The 25,836-nt window shown below is 44.8% G+C and overlaps 1 protein-coding gene and 1 long non-coding RNA gene across 4 annotated transcripts in view; one reads left to right on the forward strand and one right to left on the reverse strand.

Annotated features, from left to right (window-relative positions):
* Nucleotides 1–25,836, forward strand: part of LOC135911116 (uncharacterized) — a 36,695-nt gene that overhangs the window by 1,634 nt on the left and 9,225 nt on the right. The window contains exon 2 of the long non-coding RNA XR_010567217.1: nt 9,632–9,814. This is a non-coding gene — a long non-coding RNA (uncharacterized lncRNA). The remainder of the gene's footprint in view (nt 1–9,631; nt 9,815–25,836) is intronic.
* The window catches only part of LOC135911113 (probable ATP-dependent RNA helicase ddx17), a 39,433-nt gene continuing 32,626 nt past the window's right edge, over nt 19,030–25,836 (reverse strand). For all 3 annotated transcript variants that reach the window (XM_070525635.1, XM_070525634.1, XM_065443230.1), the window contains exon 7: nt 19,030–22,608. In XM_070525635.1, the coding sequence (XP_070381736.1) occupies nt 22,503–22,608 (106 nt within the window). In that variant the 3' untranslated portion in view covers nt 19,030–22,502. The remainder of the gene's footprint in view (nt 22,609–25,836) is intronic.

A 25,836-nucleotide genomic window follows, 5' to 3' on the forward strand; every position in this document is an offset into this window, starting at 1 on the left:
TGATTGAGAGGCAAAATTAAGTTACGCTCATAACATTCATCCATTCATCCATACTATCATCATTGTCTTTTTTACTTTATGCCTGCCGCAATACCAACTGCCAAACCCTTTCCCTTTCTCTCCATTAATGTTACAGTCACTGGAACTTTAATTAATGTTGGTCGCGAGCGCAAGTGTGGCTGGCGGAAACTCTGGGCACTACCTGGCGTGGCTTCCGAAACCTTCATTATGCGTGTGCGCATTCTTGAAGGCTATTAACTTTACCTCGCTCAGCGTATGTTTGCATGCATTACAGGCGGCAGCTATTCGAGAGCCTGACAACCACACCCGCCGCCCGTGATGATAGTGTTGTAGGTCGCTTACCTATACTAGGCCCGTTACGCTGGGAGCTATCATCATCATTGCGTATAGTGAACAATATTGCTGGTTTCATAAGAACGTAGAGTTAGTAGAACAACCCTGTACATAAGAGAAACTCTATTACTGGTATCATAGAGTTTCTTGCTAAAATTGTAGGAAACTCTACGGTATGGCCCTTGCGGTAGGGGCTGGTAGGATTCGTCACGCTGCTCGCTCGCTGGCTTTGGGCGTTTTGTTACCGCTTACGGGGCGGTATTAGTGTCTACGATACTCTAACATGACTATATCTTTATTATGTCTCTAAATCACAGAGAGGCCTCAACTGGGGGAAAAAAACAACACTTCAAGCAAGTAAGATCTATTTAATGGGCTTGAAAGCTGAAATCGAGCGAAGTTTTCTGATCGTGTTCGGCGTGCCGATGAAGCAGGGAGAACGAAACTTCAAACTATATTTTTGCTGGGATATTTTTGTACTGTAGTTGCATACAGGTCTGCTTGGCGTGTTTCGAACTATAGTCTACGTTCGATTATTGTAACATAAAAAGTGCTCGGCAATGATGAAGTGTCAGCAAGCTCGCGCTGCAATGTCCCATTCTTTTCATAATACATCAGCGATCGAGGCACGTAGTGTAGAAAAATAACGAAAAGAAAAAAAAACGGTATGCTAAAATTTTCAACACATGTCGTTTGATTTTGATATTTCTGCTGCTCTTTTAGTGTTCAGTTTTGGTCTTAAGGGCTTTGACACACGTGGAGTACTCGTAGGCAAGCAAGGAACGTCATGGAGGCGTTTCTTACAGGATATGCAAATATTGTTTGAATAAGCAAGGACACTACATAAATGTATAAACAAGCCCAATTAATGTTCATGGATCCTTGGAAAATGTAATTTATGGTTTCATGTTGAAAAAAAAAAGAAATCTCGATTTGTGTATTTAAACGAGGCAGTAAGGTTGCAAGCAAGGAGATGCAGTTCAATTGAGTAAACGAGATGTACAAGGGAAGCTTCAGCCTGGAGCCAACATTTCAACCAGCAAACACATTTATGAGTGCTTTGACGAAGACAAGTTTGCTGTTTGAAGAGAATTAAAAATTGCTTTTTAGAGATTTGCATGTCTTCTTAAGAAGTGTGGAGTAGGCCGGTTGTGTGAACTTGCCTTTTCTAGTCATCTCTTAAGGTGCAGGGCTAGCGTAGTTATTGATTTCTACAAACTACATGAATCATTTATAATTGACAAATGTAAACTAATGCGCATATTCATATCTAATTCTAATCCTAGCACTTACCATCCCTTAGATTCCATCATGCTGTACACATTACAAATAATTTAAATTGGACCATTATTATAGAGTATGTCATTAACAATGCTAATCACATGTTATGGTACTTACGGCGCAGCTTTTCCAAAGCATTTAAGGCAGAAAGCTGGGCTTGTTGTACACAACCAGAGGCTGCATGGTTAAACCATTTTAGTGGGTAGTTTCCAAACGAACTGTGCTAGGTTTCAGCGGCGAATTTTCACGCCAGGTAGCACATTTTTTTTTTTTTAAGCAACACGTCATTACGCGGCCAGACACTGCGGATCACTAACGACGGAAGTCGTGCATGCAGCCGTTATAAAACTCCAGTGAAACGCCGCAGCTGATTAAATTAACCGTCTTTAAACACGTTCGCTTGGTGGCGGCTATTGAATCTTAGACGCATAAACTGATGAAGTTATTATTGTTATCTAATTAAAGCGAAACTGCGTGACGCTGCTCAAAGAAAACGTTACCGCCGTACAATTTGAATCGATAAACGGCACGTACTGCAATCGATACCAGTGGGCTGCTGCCTCCGTGGCTGCTGCATATCAGACGTCAGTGAGGTCTCAAAACCTTTATTCAGGTAATGAAACCCAAACTTCAATGACAGATCTCTAATAAAAACAATATTCTACATATATTGTGAAAAATGACATGGTAACTATGTCTGTCGGTTATTATATGTACAATTAAGACAAAAATATTTAGCTGCCTTTAGCGCCCCTAGCAGAAAAAACAAAAAAGAAAGTATATGATCAAACTATAGTAGCTCCACTTACGCGCTTCATGCTGGAACGCGCCGCGGTTGATTTTTCGCCCTCTGGCGATTGCTGGGATGATAGTGACGGCCGGTGACGCCACCTCGCCGTTTGCAACCTCTGCAACGGTGCGGGCATGGGGGTGGGTCTCTAAACCGGCTTGTTTGCTAGCTAGTATGCGAAAGTTATGCCAATAACTGCTTTACGCCATTTGTATGCTCATTCGTGACTTTCTGGATCCACCAATTCTTATTTATTTATTTTTCTTTGACATGTCTCAAAGACTTCTGGATCGGTTTGGCTCGTAATTTTCGGCTCCATCCAAATCCAAAATCGAAGGCGCTTCAACAAGATAAACAAATCGCAGACGGGGACAGGGCGAACGAGAAGTGCCGAGCTCTGGTATGCTTTGCGCCAGGATTTTACCATTTTTAACGTCACGGTGACGGCGGCGAAACGCTCGAGCGACGTACTTCGCTGCTATGGAGCGACACAAGGCAATTCCGGACCCGCGATGCTAAATGACCTTCGAGCAACGTTGCAGTTGACAGTGCGTCGCAACCATGTTCAAGCTAAAGGAGTTGGCCCGATGGTTGGGCATGACGGTGTTCGAAATGTTCGTGCACCTCGTTTCCATCACTCTCTTCTCTGTAATGGTCGTCCTCAAGCTGGACAAGGCGTTCGACGTGTCCTGGTGGACGGTGTTTGTGTCGCTGTTCATCTGCGATGGTTTGAATGCTTATTTTTGCGTTATCGTGTTCATACGACAGTACATCGAAGGCGTGTACAAGGCTGGCGCCTTTCGCGCCGTTTGGAGCTTTATGCAACTGCTGCTGATGTTTCTGTTTAAGTTACTCTTGTGCCTCAAGGCCGAAGGACAAAAGAGTAGCCTCGTGTACTCGGAAGTATTTGCGCCGCTGTTTATTTTGCTGATGCTCGTCATGGTGCGTGCCTGTCATCTGCATTGACATGTGTTAGGATTTTTTAAGTGACGTTTCTTGGAAGAGCGCGAGCCACGTCTGTGTAGGGCCGCTGCTTCGTCTTCGTATCTTCCCAGTGTATCGTCTGTGGGCCAGTGCTGCGTCGTTTGCTGCTGTTATCTCGTTGTACAAAGCTAACGAACGTTCCATAACTCTTGTTTGCGAGATTTATTCGCGTATTTTTGCGTTGCCCTCATTAACTTGCCAGAGTCCTGTGAATAAGGCAAATGATATGTCCCGAAAACATGTCATTTGCTCGATTGTCTCGACTACACACGAGGTCAACGGAACGCTGTTTATAAAGTGCTGTCGCACTTAGTCGTCTTGCTTTACAGTGAGAGCTGCATGTGTTTTGCAGGCTGTTTTTGGTTAGTGACTTGAGCGTTGCACGTCTGTTTCACGAAAGAACTGTGTGAGCCATCGTTTTCTAGTGTGCAAAGAGTATTTATTTCTATCTTGACCTCTTTTAATGTAGTCAGCAGCTTGCAGCCACAAGTACGAAGCCCTAAGATTCTTTTGACTGAAGTCTGCATGTAATAAAAACAATTTCTTCACTTTGGAAAATAATTTGTGTGCCTCTGCTGCATAGAAGTGTTCCTAAAATTTGTATGTGCTTTCATCCCCAATTTATTTTAATATTGCTAGTCACTTTATTGAGACCATAGCAGATTCACTGAATCACAACCGACAGCTGTTATTCAATGAGCGTTTCGGGAAAGGGAATCTATGCACATAGTAAGAGATAACCATTTAATGCCAGGTCACAAACGCACAGGCTCGAAAATTTGCCGAGGCTGATGAAATTGGAAATGCACAAGATGGCAAGGGGAAGAGCTTAAATGAAAATCGAGTTATCACAGCAAGAAATGGTGCTCTACATTTTCAAGCTTCTTTATTTTTTTGCCCAGAATTGCCTTATCACTCAGTTTTCATGAATAAGTGAAGTCAGTAACATGTTGCATATGGTCTGTGTAGACTTTCCAGTGTTTTCCGGTGTCTCCAGTATGCCTGTATCCACCTCTGTTATAGATCCTTCCTTGTTATTATCAATCATTTTACTAGTTGGTGACAGATGTAGATTGAGCACACAAACAAAAATATATTTTCATAATACAGTTAGGTTGGCAAGGATGGCAAAGATGTTTAGGCAGAGCACAAAAACAATAACTGCTTCAGGTTATGTACTCTGTCCACCATATTTACTGTAGTAGTGCAGCTTAATCTTCAGGAAATAATTCTTTTATTTCCCTTTGCAATTTGATATATAGCTTTTAACTTCTTTAACTACACATTGGTACAAAAAAAAATTTGACATATAATATCTGAGTGAAGTAAGAATTTGAGTTGCCGTGAATGAAAATGGAAGTCTTGCAGTGTGTATCGCCATGCGCCTTCTATGCCATTTTTGTTTGTTCAGACAACATAACTGTCTCTGTTGGTGTGAAATATCTGTTAAAACAGTGGAACCAAGGGGTTAGTGCATCGTTCAGTGAGGAAGAAACCAATGAAACAAACATACAGCAGTGAGGTCTTTTCTGTTGTTGCCTGTAATGGTACTCTGCTTGGAAGGAATGTTTAGAAAAGTGGACTAGGCCAGAAACAAGACCACACGACACAGCTGCTTTGTAGTGTGATCTTTTCGTACTCGACTTCTTGTGCCGAAGTTTCCGAAGGTTTTGAGTTTGAGTTTGTTCAACCACATGGCAGGTACATGAAAGTGTATTATATGTATTATACTTTAGTAAACGAACAGCCATATTTTTGAACTACTGCCACATCTAAGAATTTTTTTTTTCTGCATTGTATTTAACCTAACACAATTTTAACCCTGACAGATCAGTTGCTGATATGCAGGTTAATACACCATTCTTAATTTAGCACTTTATTGATAACCACTTCCTTTCCTTCTTATACATAACTAATAGATTACTGCTCTTTGAAATATTTGTGCTTGTATGTGAGTAAGCTGCACTGTAATTTCATTTTTGGCTTCTTTGTTTTAAATTCTTTTGCAGGAAAGCTCCAATGCAAGCGCTTTAGTAGAGCTCTCCACAACATCTCGTGAATTTATTGAAAGTAGGCATAATCTTACTGGTCTGCAAACCTTTACTTGAGGCTCTTATTTATATACATGAGCACTGGATGCCAGTTCTGTATACTGGAACTGTGCTGCATGTGACGGGTAATACAGGGTCCATTATGAAAGTAACGCACAGTTTCTGGGAAAAGTGTATTTATTGACTGGACCTGTACAAATGGTTAAAATTCTTCAACATACCCCCCCCTGCATCAATACACTTGCGGAGACATGTTTTCCACGCCTGAAAGGCACCCTGAAAGTCCTCGACGGGAATGTCTCTCAGGAACGCTGCAACATGCTTTTAGATGTTTTCCACAGTCTCCCAATGCTTTCCTTTCAGCGTTCTCTTCAGTCGGGGAAACAAAAAAGAAGTGGCACGGAGCCAAGTCGGGACTGTAAGGGAGATGGGGGACCACCCCCTTGCTCCGGGCCAGGAAGTTGGTGACGTTAGAGGACGTGTAGCTGGGGGCATTGTCATGGTGTAGCTTGACCGTGCCTTTGATATCAGCCCTCACATGCGCGTCCCAGTGTTTCAATCTCTTGAGCATCTCCAGGTAAAAGGCCAAGTTGACAGTTTCTCCCCGCGGTACACACTCAAAATGGACGGTTCTTCCGGTGTCAAAGAAGACAATGAGCATCGTTTTGATGTGAGACTTGCTCATTCGTGCTTCCTTGGGGTGGAGGGATGATTTTGTGTGCCACTCACTCCTCTGCCTTTTCGATTCTGGGTTGTACTCAAACATCCAGGATTCGTCTTTGGTTACGACAGTTGAGAAAGTCCGGCTCATTTTGAATCAGATCCAACAATACTTGACAACGTAAAACTTGAAGTTCTTTCTGATCTTCCATCAACTCTTTCGGCGCAAGCTTCATGCAGACCTTGCACATTTGCAGATACTCGGTCACTATACCAAGCTTGGAGTAAACTGGCTACCGGCTGCGTTGGCAGGGCAGAACCCTTGGTGCATTTCCCGACCGGTTTTACCGCGCTGCCATGGATAGTCGTGTCATAATAAAATCATGCGCATTACTTTCATAATGAACCCTGTCCTTAAATTTGTTTTACTGAGAAAAAAATTTCCTATCTATTTATTGAATTTATTATTCAACCACTCAACTGACTTGAGTAAGATTTGTTTGTTTTAAAACATGACCATACAGTAGTGACAGCTTTAGCCTGTTTCTGGTTTAAGTGCAGCGTGATTTTACCAAACTTCGCGAAAATAAGAATGTGTGACAAAATGTGGTTACAGCTCTAACTTTGCCATTAGAATGAATGTCATAGTTTCTAAATGCATCTATTAGTGTGCCTGGATTGGGCAAATTGATGTCCTCACTTGATCTTTTATTTACCAATAATTTGTGAATGCAACTTCTACAGAACTCTTGTAAACTTATATATTTATCCACTTACATGCTGTACCGCTAGCTACACAGTCATGCCCATATCTATTCAAACACTTGCAACTCTGCTTTATTTTCGGTGTTAACTCCTTCTCGGTATTTTGAAATGCGTAATGACATCTTGTGGCTGTTTCGGGCAATTCTGCGTAAGCACTTATTTCGTGTAAACTCCTAGTGGTTTCTGACTGACTGAATAAACTTTATTGAAACCAGTAAGAGATGGTGGCTGGGCCTAGGCCTCCCACTAGTGGTTTCTGTGACCAAGATTTTGCTAATAGACCGAACTTGCAACAAGTCTTACTATAGACCATAGCTGTCTTAAATGTTGCCGGTCAGGCTAGTGCTTAGGGGGCTAAAAGGCAACTATAGTAGAGGGGCCCTGAGCCACTTTTACTCGAAGTCCAGAAACGTATTTGAAGTTAAAATAGACTATTTCAGAAATACTTTGCCGCAAAAACTTCTTCATTGATGATCATCAGAAGAGGAGTTTTTGGCAATCAAAGGTAGCAAGTGATCCCCTTCATGGTGCTTCCGGATTCTTCAATGCCTTGCACTGCAAAGTTACAGTGGAGTGGATGGATGGATATGGCTGAACCCTTTAAATCGGGAGGCGGCACACGCCACCTAACCATGACTAGTAATATATTTTGTACTGAGTTGAGGGCTAAATTTCACTCTTGTCTTGATTTTAGCCACCAATTAGATAAACTCCGTTTGCTTATTTCTACCAGCTTAAAGTCTACTTTGCCTCCACTGTGCCTAAACCCCAATGCTTTGAAAAAATCAGCCTGTTCCTTTGAAATGTAGGGTGAAGCCCTTTATAGAAAAGTATCGGGTGTTCAGCCATTTCCTCTTCCTCTCCACACGCACCATGTTATGCGTCTAACATGTCAGAAGTGCTCCCGTCCTGGCTTCAAACAACAAAGACCTTCCTCTAGAATTATCGTAGATATTTTCTTGGGAAATTTCCTGCTTGAAAGTTCTGCACATGTTCCTAATGCTGTCTTTGTCTGCATTCTACTTTCCACAGACCCTGCTCTGTTTCTTTAACTGTTTTCCTAACCAATGTGTTAGGAAAAATTCGTGTAAACTCCTAGTGGTTTCTGTGACTAAGATTTCGCTAATAAACCGAACTTGCAACAAGTCTTACTATAGACCATAGCTGTCTTAAATGTTGCCGGTCAGGCTAGTGTTTAGAGGGCTAAAAGGCAACTATAATAGAGGGACCCTGAGCCACTTTTGATCGAAGTCGAGGAATGCATTTGAAGTTAAAATAGACTATTTCAGAAATACTTTGCTGCAAAACACATGGTTAAGCTGTGTCTTCCACGCTACATAGAAGACGCAGCTATATGCTTTTGTAGTGCCTATGTGCAGCATTTTCTATGTGCACGATTGTGTGCTCTCATGTGGCCGTGCTACGTGGTGTGGACCTGCTTTGTTCTGCACCAGCTTGACCCACATATAGTAGTCAGAACCACTTGCACATTTTGAAGCGCTATCAGTATCTCAATAAGAAGTGAAGTCTTCCAAGCCGAGCAGCGAGGAATGAGCGTGTGCTGTGAAGAGTTTCGGAATGATTCAAGCTATTTGAATGTTCAGAATTAATCCAAATTAGCAACACCAAAAGGCTGGGGAAAAAAAAGAAGCAGAAGAAAAAACTTTAAAAGAAATCACTCACAGGGGCACAAATGGAGGTCACGGGGAGATTAAGTCGTCCATCTTGATGCAGTTGGATCAATTTGACGAGCAGCAGCAGGACCTTTGGCGGCAATTTTCTGCTCGACATTGTGCTGTTTTGGCACAAACGGAACGATGATGTCCAACTCGACTGAATATTTTCGTTTAGTGTCCCTTTAATGGCGAATTTGGCAAATCGCACTGGGGCGTGCAAAAGTGCCATTTCATCCAATCATCGTCGCCCCAGGGTGCCCCGGCGCGTCGGCGCGATTTGCCGAATGTCCCTGTGTGCTTATTACAAATAAGCACACAGCTTTCTTAACCATCACAGACCGCTAGAAACCCTTCAGCTTTGATAAGGCAGGGAAGTCAAGAGGAAGAGATGTTACAGCAGGAGTAAGACTGAGGAGATGCGCACTTTCATCGCGTTCATAGCTATTTCCTGAAAAAATTCCACACTGGCATTGTTCTCGGTATTCCTTTTAGGAGAATGCTTTCCCCCGGGGCCGACGCCGATTTTCTCATTCAAACACACGCAAAATGCAGAAATTCCCTCATGACGCAATCGTTTAAACCAATTTTAATTAAAGTGCTTGCATTTGAGCGATAAACATAAGACTTAGAAACACAAAGCCGATTGACAACTTGATATTTATTACGAGCGTTCCAGATAATTGCTAAGTAAAAAAAAAAATTGAAGCACAATGTTTTCAACTTCGAAACCTCATGCACGAAAATAGGTATTGCAGTTACGTAAACTGCAGCTGTTAGGTCATCAAAAGCTGACAAATATGATTTTCAAAATTCCTACTCGCGAACCAGTGGTATAATTGAGAGCAACGTATAATTCATCAGTTTTGTGCGCCTTTGATGTCTTAGGTGCACTTTACAGGATTATGATGTCTTTATTTGCTACCATGTTATGGGGTTGTAAATTTGGTACTCGAGTGGATTTTGTAAATATAACTTTGCCATTTTTAACAGGCTTTCGTCTTTGTGGTGTTTCCGCGCGTCGCGACACACATGTCAAGACTTACGCCCTGTTACAATTCGCGTCCCGACAGCCTCTTGCGCCTAGAGTGGCCGCCATCCGCCAGCTGTGCCGACGTCTCGCACCGCACAAACGGCCCCATCTCACGCCAAAGGAGGAGGGGCACGGTTCCTCGTGGCTACCGCGTGCTGTTGCGGTGTGGAGGCGGCTTCCGTGACTGTCAGCAGAACACTCCCTCACAAAATGCAACGAACAGGTGCAGTCGTCACTCCATCTCTTTCGGTTTCCCTTTACCCCAGCTTGTGTGGGCAGTTCTGCTTTTTGCGGTACTTGATACCTGGTTACACCCTTCCTAAGTACAAATAATAATAATAATAATAATAATAATAATAATAATAATAATAATAATAGTAATAATAATAATAATAATAATAATAATAATAATAATAATAAATATTATTATTATTATTATTATTATTATTATTGATGTCATTGTTTGTTTGCTTGTTTGTTTGTTTAGACTGTGCACTTTAAGTGTTGGGATGGTCGATCGCGCAGCGCTCTCAACAGAGCTTTATGCACCTAATTATGTGCTTAGAACTAGATATCTCCAGCATTACTTTCGCAATTCATTGCATAGCGTAGCCTTCCTTTGTAGTGTGTTTAATGGCATTTTCGGTAGCTCTTTTTAGAGCGCTCCAAGCTTTAGTGCGATCATGAGGGGGCCCCGATGGCGATGACGAAACCAGACTATCACTAATGCACCCACTAGTTTAGTATACTGCTACCACTGTAGTGCAGCGAGAGCGCTGTGAAACGACCGGATGTGGTTTATCAAGACATGAGATGGTGTCAATGCCGAGGTGCCTCAAAAGTATGACATAGTGGGCAGGTTGGTTGTACTTAGAAAGAGCTGTCAACACTTTTCGTCGACCCCTTTTAGCCATTCCCGTAACCTGTCACACCGCTGTTACTGTACTAGGCAACTGTCCGATTGCCTGGTGACACTGGCGGTTGCGCTTTCGTCTCGGAATAGAGTCGACGTGGGTTAGAACCTAGCTAGCGCGCGTTTTCTCGTTTACCAGTTATTTAACCTTGACGACGCTCACCGTTTCCGTCGTAGAGTTGCGGGTCACGTGCGCTTGTCCACACATTTTCAGTAACCAAGCTGTCACTTCTAAAGCAAAAGATAGCACTGAAGTGGGCTTCTCCCCATAAAGCCTCTTACTGCGACGAAGCCTGCTTTCAAGGACTATCTTATAGGGAGCTTAGGAAGCACGTAGGACTTTTTTCGAGCCACTTTGCAATTGCACAAAAACGCCCAAGAAATGTAGCAGGGTACGTTATGTGATGATAACAAAGTCACAAGTGTGACCACAAGATCGCAAGGAACGTGCGGCACGTTCCAAACGGAGCGAAGTGTGGCACGACTGCCCGACTAATCGGGAGATCGCTAGACACAGCGCGTGGATGACGCGTAGGCGAAATTCACAGCAGCCGCCGCAGCAGACGTCCGCTCATGCAGCGCTTTGGTGAACAGACGACGCGTAAATTGCCTCGATGCGCGTGCCACCGCGAACGGAGCGGAGGCGAGCGAGCGCATCGAGGCAGCCTAACGACGCGCGCTTCTCTGGCGCCATCTCGTTGCCATCGTCATCATAGTCCGTCTTGCGCGGCACTACGCTTTTATTCTCATGCTTTCGCCGGAGCCTCCTCCTCCGCTTTGCGCCTCATGGTTCCGCTGCAGCCTCCTCCTACGCTGTCTTCCTCGCGCTATTTTTGCTCTCGCCCTCTTTCATCGCCCGCTGCGCTCTGCTTACGCTTTTATCTTTCGCTCGGTTACGAGGCACGACGCCGATGCTCACCGCGAGAACGGGCGCCGAAGAGCTGCGCTCTAAAAGGGCTATTTTCGCTAGCTTATCGTGACGCTTCTACTCGTGTAATATGTATGCACTATCTTAGACTTCACTTTTACGCCGTCCAAAATTCCGTTGCACTTGGCCTGTTGTGAAACACCGTCTGAGTTTCTTGCAGTTATTACGAGAGAGAACTCTTGCGCTATAGTGTCTTCTTGGGCTATATGTAAGTCTTCTTGGGTCGCAAGCAAGGCTCTTCAGCTAGCGTGGGAGCGTTAGTAGATGCATTTGCCAAAGCTTCCTTCTCCTGGCTTTAAATGGGTCCTGAACCAGCCCTCGAGCTTGGCGAAAAAACATTCTGCGGATTACGTATGCGTTCCTGGGAACATCTCAGCCAAATCTTGTACTCGTGCGCCGCGCGGGGGGCTCACAAGCGGACGCAAAGCCGCCTTTTTCTCTAACACTCTCGTTTCATTAGAAACCTTCTCTTCACCTTTCGTCATATAGCAGATTCCCCTTCATGGCTACTATTGGCCAACAGCTTACATCAATCAAGGAGCATGAGCCGACTGCCATCTGCTCATGCCTTTCCGCGCCCGCCCACATAGGAATGAAACTTTGGCCATACTGCTTATCGCAGTATCCTAGCCGTCGGCACTCGTTAATTTCGATTAGTCTGGAACACTCAACTAGCCGTGAACTACGACAAACTTAAGCCAAGAGCACACGTATAATGCGTTATACATGCCGCCCCTCGAGATGAATAGCGGTTAGCACCTACAAGGTACGCGCGCTAGTGCATGCACGCTCACTCCTCGCTGCTCCTGGCCTGACGTGCTTCGTATTGAGCTTCGTATTGAGCGCTAGAAAGCGCGCAGCCTGTAGGTGTCTGCGATTTGATCGCATTTTCTGCACCAGTTACGTTGGTGTACAAACCGTGTGAAAGCAGCAGAGTAAAGTGCCAGTTCAGAAAGTCCAACTGTACTGCCGGCACTATATGCCGTGCTGCATGTTTGTTTCGAAAATTAATAGAAAAGTGCAAGCTTTGTGGTCTGCTCGGCGCATTTCTCTCGTTTGATGCATTAGGTCATAGCGTCTGTTTTCTGACGCGCCACAGCGTGATGCGGGGCGTGTCGAAGCTGCTGTTGTAGCAACATCGTTCTGCTGGTGCTTTTTTTAGTTTGTGCTGCTGCACGCGGTTGAAGAAATGTTTTGTTTTCAAGTATTTCGTGCTCAAGCTTTTGCTCCTGTGCAGACGTAGACGTACTGTTGCGATCTGGTAGCACCTCCCGTGAACTTTTTTTCGGATAATGTTCATGTAGCCAAAGATAGGCATTTTATTTTCGTTATCGCAATAATCGCTAACATGGTAGTACTGTATACGTTGTGAATATGGAATAGTGGGCGTGGACGCTGTTTTTTCGTCAGAGAACGCCTTCGAAGAGAAACACATGTGATCGAAAGTAATTTATCACGTCACATGACTTTACTAAGTAGCCGTCACAGCCGTTCAGGCATCGAACTTGTAACGCATATTGGTATTTACGCGTATTATTGCGGTAGCAATTATATGGACACTGCAGGCGCATTTCCGCCGTCGCCGTCGCCGTGATGTCCTGTATAAAGTAATGGCGATAAGGTCGTCGCCGCATGCTGTATGTGCGAGTGAAAGCATGCGAGGGTGAGCTGACCATGGTGACTTAATCTCTCGCACACACGGGAGGAAAGCGCCGAGGTAGCGCGCCGTCTTCCTCTATCGCGGGCAAGGCTCCGGGTGGAGGGGAGGGAGAAGGGAGGTGCTAGCTCTACGTCGGCGACGGCGGTAGCGTACGGTGCGTCAGCGCGGGCTCTGTCTTGAAAGCGATCTGCGATAAGAACACAGTGCGCGAAGCGCTGATAGCTTCTTGTCCGCAGTGTCCGCGCCGCTTACTTCCCGTTGAAGCGAGATGCAGCGCAAAGGTCAATTCGCGCACTGCTGCTTTCGCGCTTCCTCACTCCAGCATTTTGACAGCGAGTGTGCGCGGTCATCCAGTGAGATGCGTTTGTGAATTGCTTGTTAATTCAGTTTTAAGCGAATGTTTACAAAGTTATATAACCGATAAAACTGCTGTCCTTACTTGGTATAGCTGTGTATAATTTCCTATCGCATTCGATGCTTCGTTTTACGGAAGAAATTGAAGCTTTCTTTATTTAAACATACTGCCAATTGCGATCGGGATTATTGCCGAAAGGGGAAAAATACAAACGGAATACAAGTACATGATGCAGAAAAAGTCAAACAAGCTGGCTAGTTTGGAAAATGAAGATGTAGTTAATATAAAGTTGAGTTTATGTTGAAGGAAATAACTTAGTAAATGCAATGAACTAACAAGATGCATACTGCACATAGATGTAGCGACCAAGATTCTGGCGCTGCGGCAGCCGCATTAACCAGAAGCTAAGTGCACTCCGGCTGTTTCGGGTGCGCTGACCGTCATCGACGCTGGTTATAGAACTCAGCAATAGCCATTTCAGTGTGAAGTTTCAGTGGGCACCGCCAAATGTTGGACTTCCAGGCAATGAAGAAACAGGCCAAATTAAGAGTGCTACTGCATCACCTCTAATATAAAGATAAGGCACTTCTGAGCACTTTGTGTATATATATATATATATATATATATATATATATATATATATATATATATATATATATATATATATATATATATATATATATATATATATATATATATATATATATATATGATGTAAACATATACCATCTAATTACGTAGTCAAAGACATGCCGTAAGGGCAGTTGCAAAACTGACACAACCATGCAGTCATTATCATTATGCGTTGTCTAAAAATAAATCTGTTTGGAAATCCGTGTCAAACACTTCCATCAATTAGGAGGGTGGTGTTAACACAGAAACATTCAGGCAGTAAATTGTTGAGTTATACAAGGTAAGCAAACACTTAGTAAGACAGGCTTCTTCTTTTATATATAGTCACTGCGCAGCACTAAGTGTGTTTCATATGACTGCAGAATCGACCCTAATTATGGACTGTTTAGAATACTTGCGGGTAGGTTATTCCATTCTATAATAGCTAGAGCCAGCTGTTGTAATAAAGAAATGGAAGACGCTTAAGTTTCGCGTTTAGGAGTGGAACGCGATATCATTCAAAGATCCCTGACTGCTTCTCGCGCATCCCGGCAACTGCAGCGTAAGTAGCCGTAATGTCCACCGGGAAACGCTGGCCGCAAACGCTATTGCACGAAGGCGGGCTTTCTGGCAGAAACGCAGCCTCTTGCGTGGACCGCGATGCGGCGGAGGCGAGTACCATCTGAAGGTGTTGCAAAGAACTGGGCGCGCCGCTCCGTGGACCCCAAGATATTCACGCGCAGGCACGCGCAAATGGCAGACGCCGTGGCCGGCCTATACGTGGTATAAACGCTACAAGAGGGGTTTGTATGAGTCTTCGCGTAACAGAATTATGTTTTCTCGTATATTCAAATTACAATCCGACGCAATTCTGTCTGTAGGTTGTGTGTTAGTCGTGCTTTACGATTTTTCTACATGTTTTAACTTCAGAACTACAATTAGTTTAGTAACTTCCTTGCGCCACATGGAAAGCCTGGGTATGGGTGGTTCGAAAATTTCTTTGCCTAAACGACATCCGACGCCGTATTTTTTGCGACGCGGGGCCCTTGACGCTTTCGCGTTAAAACGGGCGATATCTGCGTCAGCGCACCGTGAATCAGCTACAAAGATTTTGTACGATGACTGCGCTTCCGAAGTAGGGTGATTTCAGAGAGATCAACGCGGGTCCCAAAATTCACATTTTAGATTCTCTTGAATATTTGATATTTTTGCGCATATCACTCGGTAGCACGAAAGTAAACGTGGCTTCTTGCCAAATGGATATTTTAGGAGGGAAAAAAAGATACCGAAATTCTTCAATGTGGAAGCGCCAATTTGATGCACCGGGCATTCTCGCAAATCCACAACAATGTGAAATAGAAAACATTACGGCTACAAAGAATACATCTGCTTGTGTAAGCCGTATACGTAAAGAAGAGTCAGCTAGAATTGTTTGAGGTTTCTGTGCAAAACGGAAGTGTTTTAAAAAAATTCCTTAATTTACATAAGTTTCAAAAGTTGCTATATTTACGCATCTTTTTCTACTAAGCCAGTGCATGTAGCCTTTGGAAATTTGGTGGGGTGTCATACCTTAACCTATTCAACTATTTTGCTGAATATTGTTGGTGTATCACAGATTACCGTTTTGACAATTTGCCTTAAATATGAAGCTTTCACGAAAACGAACACTACGTAAAAATGAAAACAAAAGAAACACACAGCTAGTTTTTTCTGAAAATCTCGTAAACAGCTGTTCACAGACACTGAAAAAAGAACGTTAGAAATCACGTTGCATTATTTTCTTTGTAAAAACAATATAGGCAGTAGAAATGAGAGCTTCGGCAGGATGCAGCAAGGTGCTGAGAAAAAGCGACATCGGGTCGTTCGTAAGCGTCTGACTTGCCTAAACTTTACCCTGATTGCGACAGAAAGACAATCTTGGTCTTATGATTAATATTTATGCATAAAAGTGCGTTTAGTACAATACTCATTCGCTTGAACGCAAATAAGGATACGTCAAAAGAACAACCTTTGCATCGCTGGTTTTATATAATAGCTAGTGTCCGTAGCTTGCAGCGTAGATAATTTGTTCTTCCTGTTAATGTAGGTTTGTATTTTCTGGTTCGATGCAGATTGAATGGTGAACTCCTTGTGCATGTACACAAGTAACAGAAGTTACGGCAGGCAAAGGTCTTTAAAGATGTCGTACTGGCCATGGCTCCGTCAGAAACGACATCATATAACCTAAGATCCGGTGGTAGGACTGGCGATGGTGTTGTTTAGAGCAGGGTTAGCTGGCAGATAGTGCCTGGTTGCTCTGTTCTACCGCGTATTTATTACAGAACATAGAAAAAGTTGCGAGATTATTACATAACGAAAAGTTCAAAGTCTCTAAGAATGACCACCACTTGTCGGAAAGTTCATAGATTCTTAGAAAAGCTGGAAAGAGACGCGATACTTCCTCTCTCAGAAACTTAGGTGTTTTGGGAAACACTATCTGTTCCGTGCACTCATGAGGAAATTTTCTTCTTTGCAAAGCCTCAAGTAGAGCATTTTTCTTTTCATTGAAGTATTATTGGCAGGACCAGATGAACTGTTCTGCGTCTTAAATTACGTCACAGTCAGTGCAGAGCGGAGAAGCTTCTCGAATCTTGAAGCCCGAAGCTGGGGTGTTCGCAGCACTTTAGTTCTTACTCTATGAAACAGCGTATACCTTCTGCGTGTTGGATTCTCCGAACCACTCCTGGATCGTGAGGTGATATACAAAGTGCTCAGAAGTGCCTTATCTTTATATTAGAGGTGATCCAGTAGCACTCTTAATTTGACCCGTTGCTTCATTGCCTGGAAGTCCAACATTTGGCGGTGCCCACTGAAACTTCACACTCAAATGGCTATTGCTGAGTTCCTTAACCAGCGTCGATGACGGTCAGCGCACCCGAAACCGCCGGAGTGCACTTAGCTTCTGGTTAATGCGACTGCCGCAGCGCCAGAAACTTTCAACGCATTTCACTTCACTTGCTCCGTCTGCCACCGCCTCCCGTGGAACCACTCTCCATTCTACTATATACAGTTTACAACTGGAACTAAACATCTCCATACCATCATTATCATGGTGGCTGAAAGATTCCAGCGCCAGAGTTCTGTCTTGTAATTATTGTAGGAAATTCTATGGTTCCTTGGAAAGGCTATCCGTTTGCCTTCACGCCTCGTCCCAATTTTACTTCCTGTGTTGTCAACATATGTAACTTCACAGGGAACCGACTGAATAAGTTTGAGACGACGTCTCTGCCCATTCTTCTCATGGCTTACCGTGCCTATGGTGTAGGCTGAAGAAACGCTTTTGTCTCTGTGACAACCTTGCGCCGTCGCGCGAAGCAGATTGTAGACGCAGCCTTCACGTGTCAGAGAAACATGGGCATTTCGGACAACTTGAATGATGTTCCACGTAAGCCACCCTGGGTATTTATTAGCTTTAGCGTTGCACTGCTAAGCATGGAGGTCGGGGGTTCAAATCGCGGCTGCGGCGTCCTCCTTTTAATGCAAAAACGCATGTGTGCCTGGTATTCGGTGCACGTTAAAGAACCCCAGGTCGTCGAAATGAATCCGGAGTCCCTCATTACGGCGTGCCTCATTAATAGATAGTGGTTTTGGCACGTATTACGCCGGCATTTAATTTGAACATGTTAGCATCTTTAGGCTACTTCAGGCATGTTCCGGGGGCTAACTATCTATGTAGGTACGTATGTTTGCATCTAACCGTTTTCCCGTCTACGTAGGTCACTGCTCAGTCGGTGGTGAAATCGGTAGCGCATCGGAAAGCTGTACTGAGGTAACAGGGTTCGAAACCAATCGTTCGACAGACTTGGGTCACTGAGTGTGTGGCAATGTGTACATATGTGCCGGTATTCGACGAACCTCTTCTACGCCGACCCTGGCCACCTTAGATGCGGGACTGCGTGGGTACCGCTGTTTGGAGAAACTATTTGACATCGAGTGGAACTTCGTTCGTTCCACTCGGGCTGAGCTGCTATTCAATAAACCTCTTTGAGGTTCATTGAATACCAATGATAATAGTCTGATGGAAACCTTGGTCATTGGGTATGTGCTAGTAGGTGTGTGCCACTCTTCAATAAACGTCTTTGACGCCAGCTATATTAACTAGGTATGTGTCGCTGTGAATGCCGCTCTGGAATCACGGAAAAGATCCCTTAAATTTCTCCGTTGCTGAGCGCAATCGAACCCACGTCACAAGGGTTCCTCCTGGAGAGCAACCGGGCGCTTTAGTTGGCGGCGCCATAAATGTGTGGATCGCTTTTCAGTGATCGTCTTTCACGCGAATGTCTTAGCGAGCTGCGACATGACTGTACTTAGTATGTATACGTTCGTCACGGACATCTTGCCAACTTGAGGAGTCGCCGAGTATGTGCTACCTATTGTGCGGCAAGCGAGGGAACAATTCTCAGCGTTCGCAGGCACCGGCGCACCACGCTTCTAGTTTCGGAGGTCACCCGCAGATTTCTCGACAGCGCCACCAGATGACGCTGCCTGTCCAAAAAGGAGAGCGTGATTGGAGCCTCGTCTACTCATGACGCATTTCGGAGCGTTCGCGCGCCCTGGAGCGCCACGGATTTCGGAGGATACTCGCAGAATTCGCGGCTGCGGCGCTAGATGGCGCCGAGTATTGTTAGGCAAGCGCCAAAGAGGAATCCCGTTGCAGTACACGTCTCCTACATAACTCGTTTCGATGGTCGCATTACGTTGTGTCGCTGTATTGAGTCAACACTCAACGCATTACTGTCGGCAGTCATCTTGAGATGGGTTCTGCTGAATTTCTCGTTTAATGTTCCACGTCCGCCGCCATGACTGTGGGTGGCGTTGATCAAGAATCCTAGAACTCGGGAGATTTGGTACTTGTGCAGGTAACCAGCTTCCTCTGCTGCATATGATTAACATGAATTCCTAGACACAAGTGAGTCAACACAAACCACTGGCATTCAGATGTTTTATCCAAAAAATGTGTACAAAGAATACAAGATCAGACAGGCGTCTCGGGCCTCGTCGCCGAAGGGGCGACGGTGTACTGCGTGAAAAAATAAATACTACACACCCTACACAAATGAGCTACAGCCTTTTGCAAAATGCCCGTGAGGATTTGAAACAAAAAAATTTTTTGAATGTCCAACCTCGGCCCGCCTGTGTCGTATAAGTACTTGGCACGGTGGTCGCAATCACGTTTTCCTTTCGCTGTATTGTTAGCAGGAGCAAATTGACAGGCAACCGACGCATAGGATAAGACCAAGGTTGTCATTGCCCAGAAAAGAGAGAGAGAGAGAAAAAAACGAGAGAACGAAAATATTGATCGCGCGAAAAGTGGCAGAACGTGCTGATTGAATGTAAAATATCTTTAGGCACGAAGTGACGTTGAAGTGTTCGAAAGCGTAGCTTGTTTATCATGTGCATGTAAATTGTCCAGCAGCATACGGCATACAGAAGCGTAAATGTGCAAACTCGAACCGTGTATCGTCTGCTCGGCGTGACCACGGACGACTAGCAGAAACGAGGACACTTGACTAAAGCTCAAGCCGAATTTTTTTGACTTTCTGCGCAACACCGAAAGTTCATTATTGAGGCGAAGAGTATTGCTAGAAACTGTTTTAATCAGTTTGTTTGGAACAATTCAGTTGACGCTTGCACAAATCGAGTGCTGTTTAGTGTTTGTGCGAAAGTCTCATTATGTAAAGTGCGAAGCGCAGTAGGGGTTAGTTTAATAATGTTGAATGAACGCATAAAGGACGAGTGAGTTTTTAGATAATAGTCTTAGAGGAAATGTGTTAAATGATACTCCCTGAGTCAGTCTTAAAAAAATTAAAATGAGAATTTCTTGAGTCTTAGTTTGTAGTCGTAGTGTCACTTCGTGCCTAACTCGGACAGCTCGGCATTGTCATTGGGATGTCCTCTACAAGCGCTGGTAAGAATAAGAATAATAGAGATAGTGTCCGAATTATTGCAATTACGGCTCTCAAACGCAGATTTATTATCACCGGGTGGCATTCTCAGGTGGGTTTTCAAAGAAAATCCCTCGGGAATCCTCTAAGGCGAGATCGGGCAAGCTCGCCGCTATCCACAAACAGAATATTAAAAAAAAATGCGATTAAAAGAACCATCGAAGCAATGGAACGAAGCACTCTTGCAATTGTTTAAACATTCCAAAATAATACAACACAACTTCACACACAAGAAACACGCTTACAAACCGCGGGCCACGCTGAAGAGTTAATCGAGATGTGTATTGAATGCCGCAAAGTTACTCAATAGTAAATTATAATAATAATAACCGGAAAATAAAATAGGACTAACCGAAATGCTAAGAGCTGACGATGGTGGGAAGGAGAAAACGGTGGACTTGCTTTTTTTTATATATATATATCGAAGATGAGTGGTGATGGCGTTCGTCTGATGTTTGCATTCGAGAGCGATTGCTGCGCTGCAGCTGATGGCGCATCCAATGATAACGCCCGCACTCTAGCATGTATAACTAGATGACGACTGCTGTGACGTAAAAAAAAAAAACAGTTGACCGAAATGCTCTCGAAGACGGAACATGATGCGTGTGCTGTCCATAAGATCACGTTTTTGACTGCTCAATGAAGCAGACGATAATTTCAGCTTTGAGAGGGAAACAAGACAGTTGTAACGGGAATGTCGTCTGCTCCTTCGCTGACGGCACCATACTGCATGGAGTTTCGGACAAGACGTATTCAAAGGTTGCGCCACTGTTGGCGTAGCTCGCTCGAGCAGGAGTTCGTAACGCGGATAGTGGACAGTGGACATCGATTTACACGGTATGCAGGTAAGTTCCAGACGACACATGCGTATTTTGGAGTCGTAGGCGAACGAGCGCTGCACTATGTTTTTTTTTTAGCTTCAAATGCAGATAGCGCTCGTGTAAACTACACTCGCCTTCGCCACACGATTTGAAAAGAGCATAAATAAGTGACAAGACAAATGGATGTGAATAAAGCCGGAAGCGATAGATATGCCTGACATACAATCTACTAGAATCTTGTTTAGATTTTAGGAAATGAAGAAAACAAGGACTGTAACAAATATTTCGAGGCACTTCGCAGGGACTCGTTATAAAGCTATGATTGACACTTTTAGGGGACTATTAGCCAGAAAAATACACGAAGAACATTAAAGCTCATGATAAAGAATCGTTCGGTTGCGTTCACTGTCCTTGCCAAACTCCCAACGGCGTTGTCCTTTTCCGCTACTGGGGCGCATGTAGCAGTTACGTTTTATCGTCGCTACCGCAAGTGCAAGTGCAGCTTTTTTTTATTGCATTGAAAACTAGTGCAAATAAAAAGAAATACTGTAACCGCCTACTTACACTCTTCACAATTTGCGCTTGGGAAGGTTATTTGTCTTTTTCACCATTTGGTTTTGGACTTGATAGATCGGATCCCGTATTCAGCGAAATGATAAACATCAGCGATTTCTTAGGGAACCTCGCGAAGTTAGGTTAAGCACTTCTAATATCCCCGCTTCTTGAAGAAATCTTTCCAGACACTCCCGCAGGACGTTCAAGAAAGCCGCTGATGTTTTTCTGCGTGCATAAACTGAAAGCAGCTTATGACAAAACTGATCCAGTGCACTGCGTCTCAATTAATGGCTACCACGGGAATTAAGTCGTTCAATTACGTCTTTCAACAGTTTTCCTACTTTTTTCTTTGTCTTTATTTCCTGGTGGTGCGCCCTTGCAGTAGACTTGTCTTATTCGTATAATGTAGCTCTGGCAATGTGGGACTGGTTCTCTTTCAGAAAAGCTCTTTTTCTTCTCTACATGGATACGTGAACGGTTAGCATACCTCCAGAAGTCCTTTTGCCGCGCGACCGCTTGTGACCTGACCTGGGCATTGAAAATCTACCGGACCCAAGAGACAACCGCAGAAACGAGACTCTGTCGCAGTCCCGCGTGTCACGTGGCCGACTCCTATCCTTCGGGAGCTGTTCGTCCTCTTTCTGGACAAGGAGGGAAATGCGACGCGTTCATTCATCGACACTTTGCCGTCGTCAGTCTACCACGTGAGCGAACTTTTGATCTCGAAACGTAACTATCCCAAACGTGCGAATCACGTGCGTTCTCCACCCGACCTCTTGGAGAAGTGACAAGATTCGATTAAAAAAAAAGTGTTACTCAATTATATGGACGGCAATGCGAGGACAGTGAAGAGCAGAGTCGGGATATGAGCGAGAAGGTGGGTCGTAAGTCGCGACACGCCTTCGAAACGACCACGTTTCGGAAGCGGTTAACTACTTTCTGTTTCTTTTTTTCTTAGTTCTTAACGCTCGGAGGGTGGCGGTGCTTTGTCTGTATTCGTCGTCATCGTCGTCGTCGTCGGTGTGGATGGGTGGGCTGTGTGGTGCTTATGGTGGACCCAGGGGCGCCGCCACGCGGCGGCATTCAGCACTTGTAGCGGGAGCACTTGGTGGTGTCGACGGTCAGAGCTGCGGACTTGAACACGCCCACTTTGTTGTTCATCCAGCCGGGCGCGAACTTCTCCATTACCCTGCGACAATTAGAGTGACATAAGGCTAATGCATATGAATGAATGAGCAAGTTAGTAAATGAAGACAAAAAAAGCTGTTGATGGTATTTGACGCCTTCGAGCAGCACTGTATGGGGAACGCCACGTCAGAGGTTCCTCGGTTATATCTTTGGTGAGAAAGGGAGACACGAAGAAGGGAAGGCGGGAAGGTTAACCAAGCCCGTGCCTCGTTGGCTACCCAAGGGGCTTTAGGTATGCAAGAAAAAGAAAAGATAATAAAGAGACAACCAGTGGCTCAACACTCCCAGACGAATGTTCAGCGATATTCCCAGGCGGTCCAACAGTCCGGTTGCATTCAAAAAGCGCAATAGGGCTTTTGCGGCCTTGTCGGCCTTTTGCGATCTCTTCTTACGAGAGTGATTTGTCATCTAAGCGGCTTGATCTAGCTCGCAGAAGAGGCGGCTGACCGTCGAAAAATGGTAGAATGACAAGTTTAGGTTCTATACATTGAGCCTAAGTTGTTGCCCTCGGACATTTTTACATATTCTGCCTGCATCTAGCACCTTCTAGGGGGCGGCGAATAGGGGCACGCGGAAGTGCTTCGAAAGAGCTCCAGCGACAAGCGCCGTTTGGAGTTTTAACGTTAAGTGTTAACGTTGTGCGTTTTAGACGGCGTTGAAGTTCTTTGAGCGCTCCCTGTTTGCAGGGGCGTAGCCAGGGGGGGGGGGGGGGGCTTATGGGGCTTCAGCCCCCCCCGAAATTTTTTCGTGCTCTCATGCGCCGCCGACGAAAACACCTCCCGGCGCCGGAAATCATGCTCGATTTTGTCTAGAATGTCCTTCATTCACGCTCGAAAATATATTTGAGCGCAGACATTGAGAAATTGGACTGGATTTTATGGAAACGCCCATGCATCGGGACTCGCATATCGTAACGCAAGGAGCCCTACCGAGTACAAAATTTCAAGGGCGTTTTGATGGCGAGCGGCCTCGTCTCGGCATCTCGCGGAGGCCGCAGTATCTATGGAGCGCTTGGATTTCAATTCTGAAACTTTGTGGGTATAAAGTTCTCTAACATTTTCATGCGAAAGGTGCATTGACATTTCCAAAGTCGTGCTTTAGATTTTCACTTCCGGAACTTTGTGGGTTTAATGCTGTTGTAAACATTTGACGCCAAAGGTGCATCGACTTTTCTAAAGTCGTACATCGGGCCATACAACGAGACAAGCCAAATCAACATACTATCAGACAAGTTGACAAAGCACGCAGCGAGGTCCGACGAGACAAAGCGTTGTGGCGGTTCATTTGTGCCATCAGGTCACAGAAAAGAATATGAAATTTTTTTTTTCACCTGCACCAAAGCAAGCATGTCAAGACACTAAAGCCACCATTGTAACTAAGTTCTTATTTATTTTTCTACCTAGTTTTTTATTCGCGAGGATATGTTGAGCCTCTTTCTCTCTCTTTTTTTTTTGTTCTCGCAGCCCATGGGCTGCTGATCCAACCAGAGCGCATGCGTTTTTCTCGTGCTGCATCGACAACCGCGCGGCGCACTTGGATGCGCGTTCGTTTTTCTCTGGCCGACTGCATTTTCACCTGGCAGAGTTTTGGACGCTTTCTGGCTAGCAGACCAGAAAAAGAAACAATGCATAGTCGCTCGCCGCCAGCACTGCGGGGACTCGACGGATTGCGATGCATTCGCTTGAGCGCAACCTCTACGGAAAATTTTGTCTCGCCGGTGTAGGATACCGAGCAGTATGCGCATGGTTTTCTGTGGACCAAGCGTCACACGTTTTCTTCGATATTCCTTCGGTAGCCACACTAGGTGCCCAAAGTAGGCATTCGATTGTAGCCAACATGCTTTCCTTTGCGTTATTATATTTCGCCGCACCCCGCCCCACAAAAGAAAAAAAAAAGACATTGTTGTGGCGCAGCGAATTGTCGCATGGTGAAAGTTCGCTTTTGTTACTTCTTTTGCGGAAAGTAATGGGCCACGGGACGCTTCAGTTGCCGGATACGATTATATTATTGCGATAGCAGCTATATGAAGACTCCAGGCGCATTCCTGCCGTTGCCGCCATGTTCCGTATAAATAAAGGCCAAGGGCGATAACACCGTGACCGCATGCTCTATGTGCGAGTGAAAGCGTGGGGGGGGGGGAGGGGTTGAGCCGACGATGGTGGCTCAGTCTTGTGTGCGCAAGGGAGGAAAGCGGGGAGGAAGCGCGCCGCCTTCCGTCGCACGCGATACATTTTGGGAGTGGAGGGAGGGGGGGTTGCTGTGATTTGTGAATCTGTGGTTGCGCAACATGTTTATTTGCCTTGTTTGATGCATTATATATAGTGGCTTTTTCTTAGGTATACGTAGATTTATTGGAGACTTACACGTATATTTAAGCATCTTGTTGCGAGGTTTTGTATATATGCACAGTGAACTTTGTTTCCAGTGACAATTTTTGGCCCTGTATCAAGCTGTATCTTCACATTTGTATATTCCATTGTATCTTCGCATTTCTAATGTACGAAGGCGGGTCAAATGAAAGTGAGACAACCCGCGCTTCATTATTTTCGAGACATGCGCGTAGCACATACGCATCTCATTTACAAGTGACATGCAGAGGTGAGGTTAAATGTTCTTTAATGCTCTCATACACGGGGTTTAACATGGTTGCGTGACATTAAGGACACTTAAAAAGTTGAACAGCTTGGTGTCGTGAGGTTTTTGACAAATGAAGATGTTTCCCAAAAAGAAATTATTCGCCGTATGGCTGCCGTGTGGGTGGAAGACTGCGTTTCATTGGCCACTGTGAAGCGTCGTAGCAAACTGTTCAAAGAAGGACATGAAAGTCACAAAGACGATCCATGCCCGGACCAAAGCCACCATGCAATCACCCTCAACACAATTGAAAAGGCCGTGGTCGCTCAGTGGCTATGGTGTTGGGCTGCTGAGCAGGAGGTCGCGGGATCGAATCCCGGTCATGGCGGCTGCATTTTGATGGAGGCGAAAACACCCGTGTACTTAGATTTAAGTGCACGTCAAAGAACCCCAGATGAGGGTGACGACTTTTTGTCTGCAGTTGTGACCGGGGATGACTCATGGTGCCGCTACTACTAGCATGAAACACTACGGCAAAGCTTACAGTGGAAACATTTGAATTCACCATTCCCAAGGAAAACAAAGGCCGTCATTTCTGCCGGAAAAGTGTTGACTTCTTTTTAAATCGTTAGGGGCCATTATTGATCGAATTTTC

Source organism: Dermacentor albipictus, chromosome 9 (genome assembly GCF_038994185.2).
Source record: "Dermacentor albipictus isolate Rhodes 1998 colony chromosome 9, USDA_Dalb.pri_finalv2, whole genome shotgun sequence".
In the NCBI taxonomy this organism is placed as follows: domain Eukaryota; kingdom Metazoa; phylum Arthropoda; class Arachnida; order Ixodida; family Ixodidae; genus Dermacentor; species Dermacentor albipictus.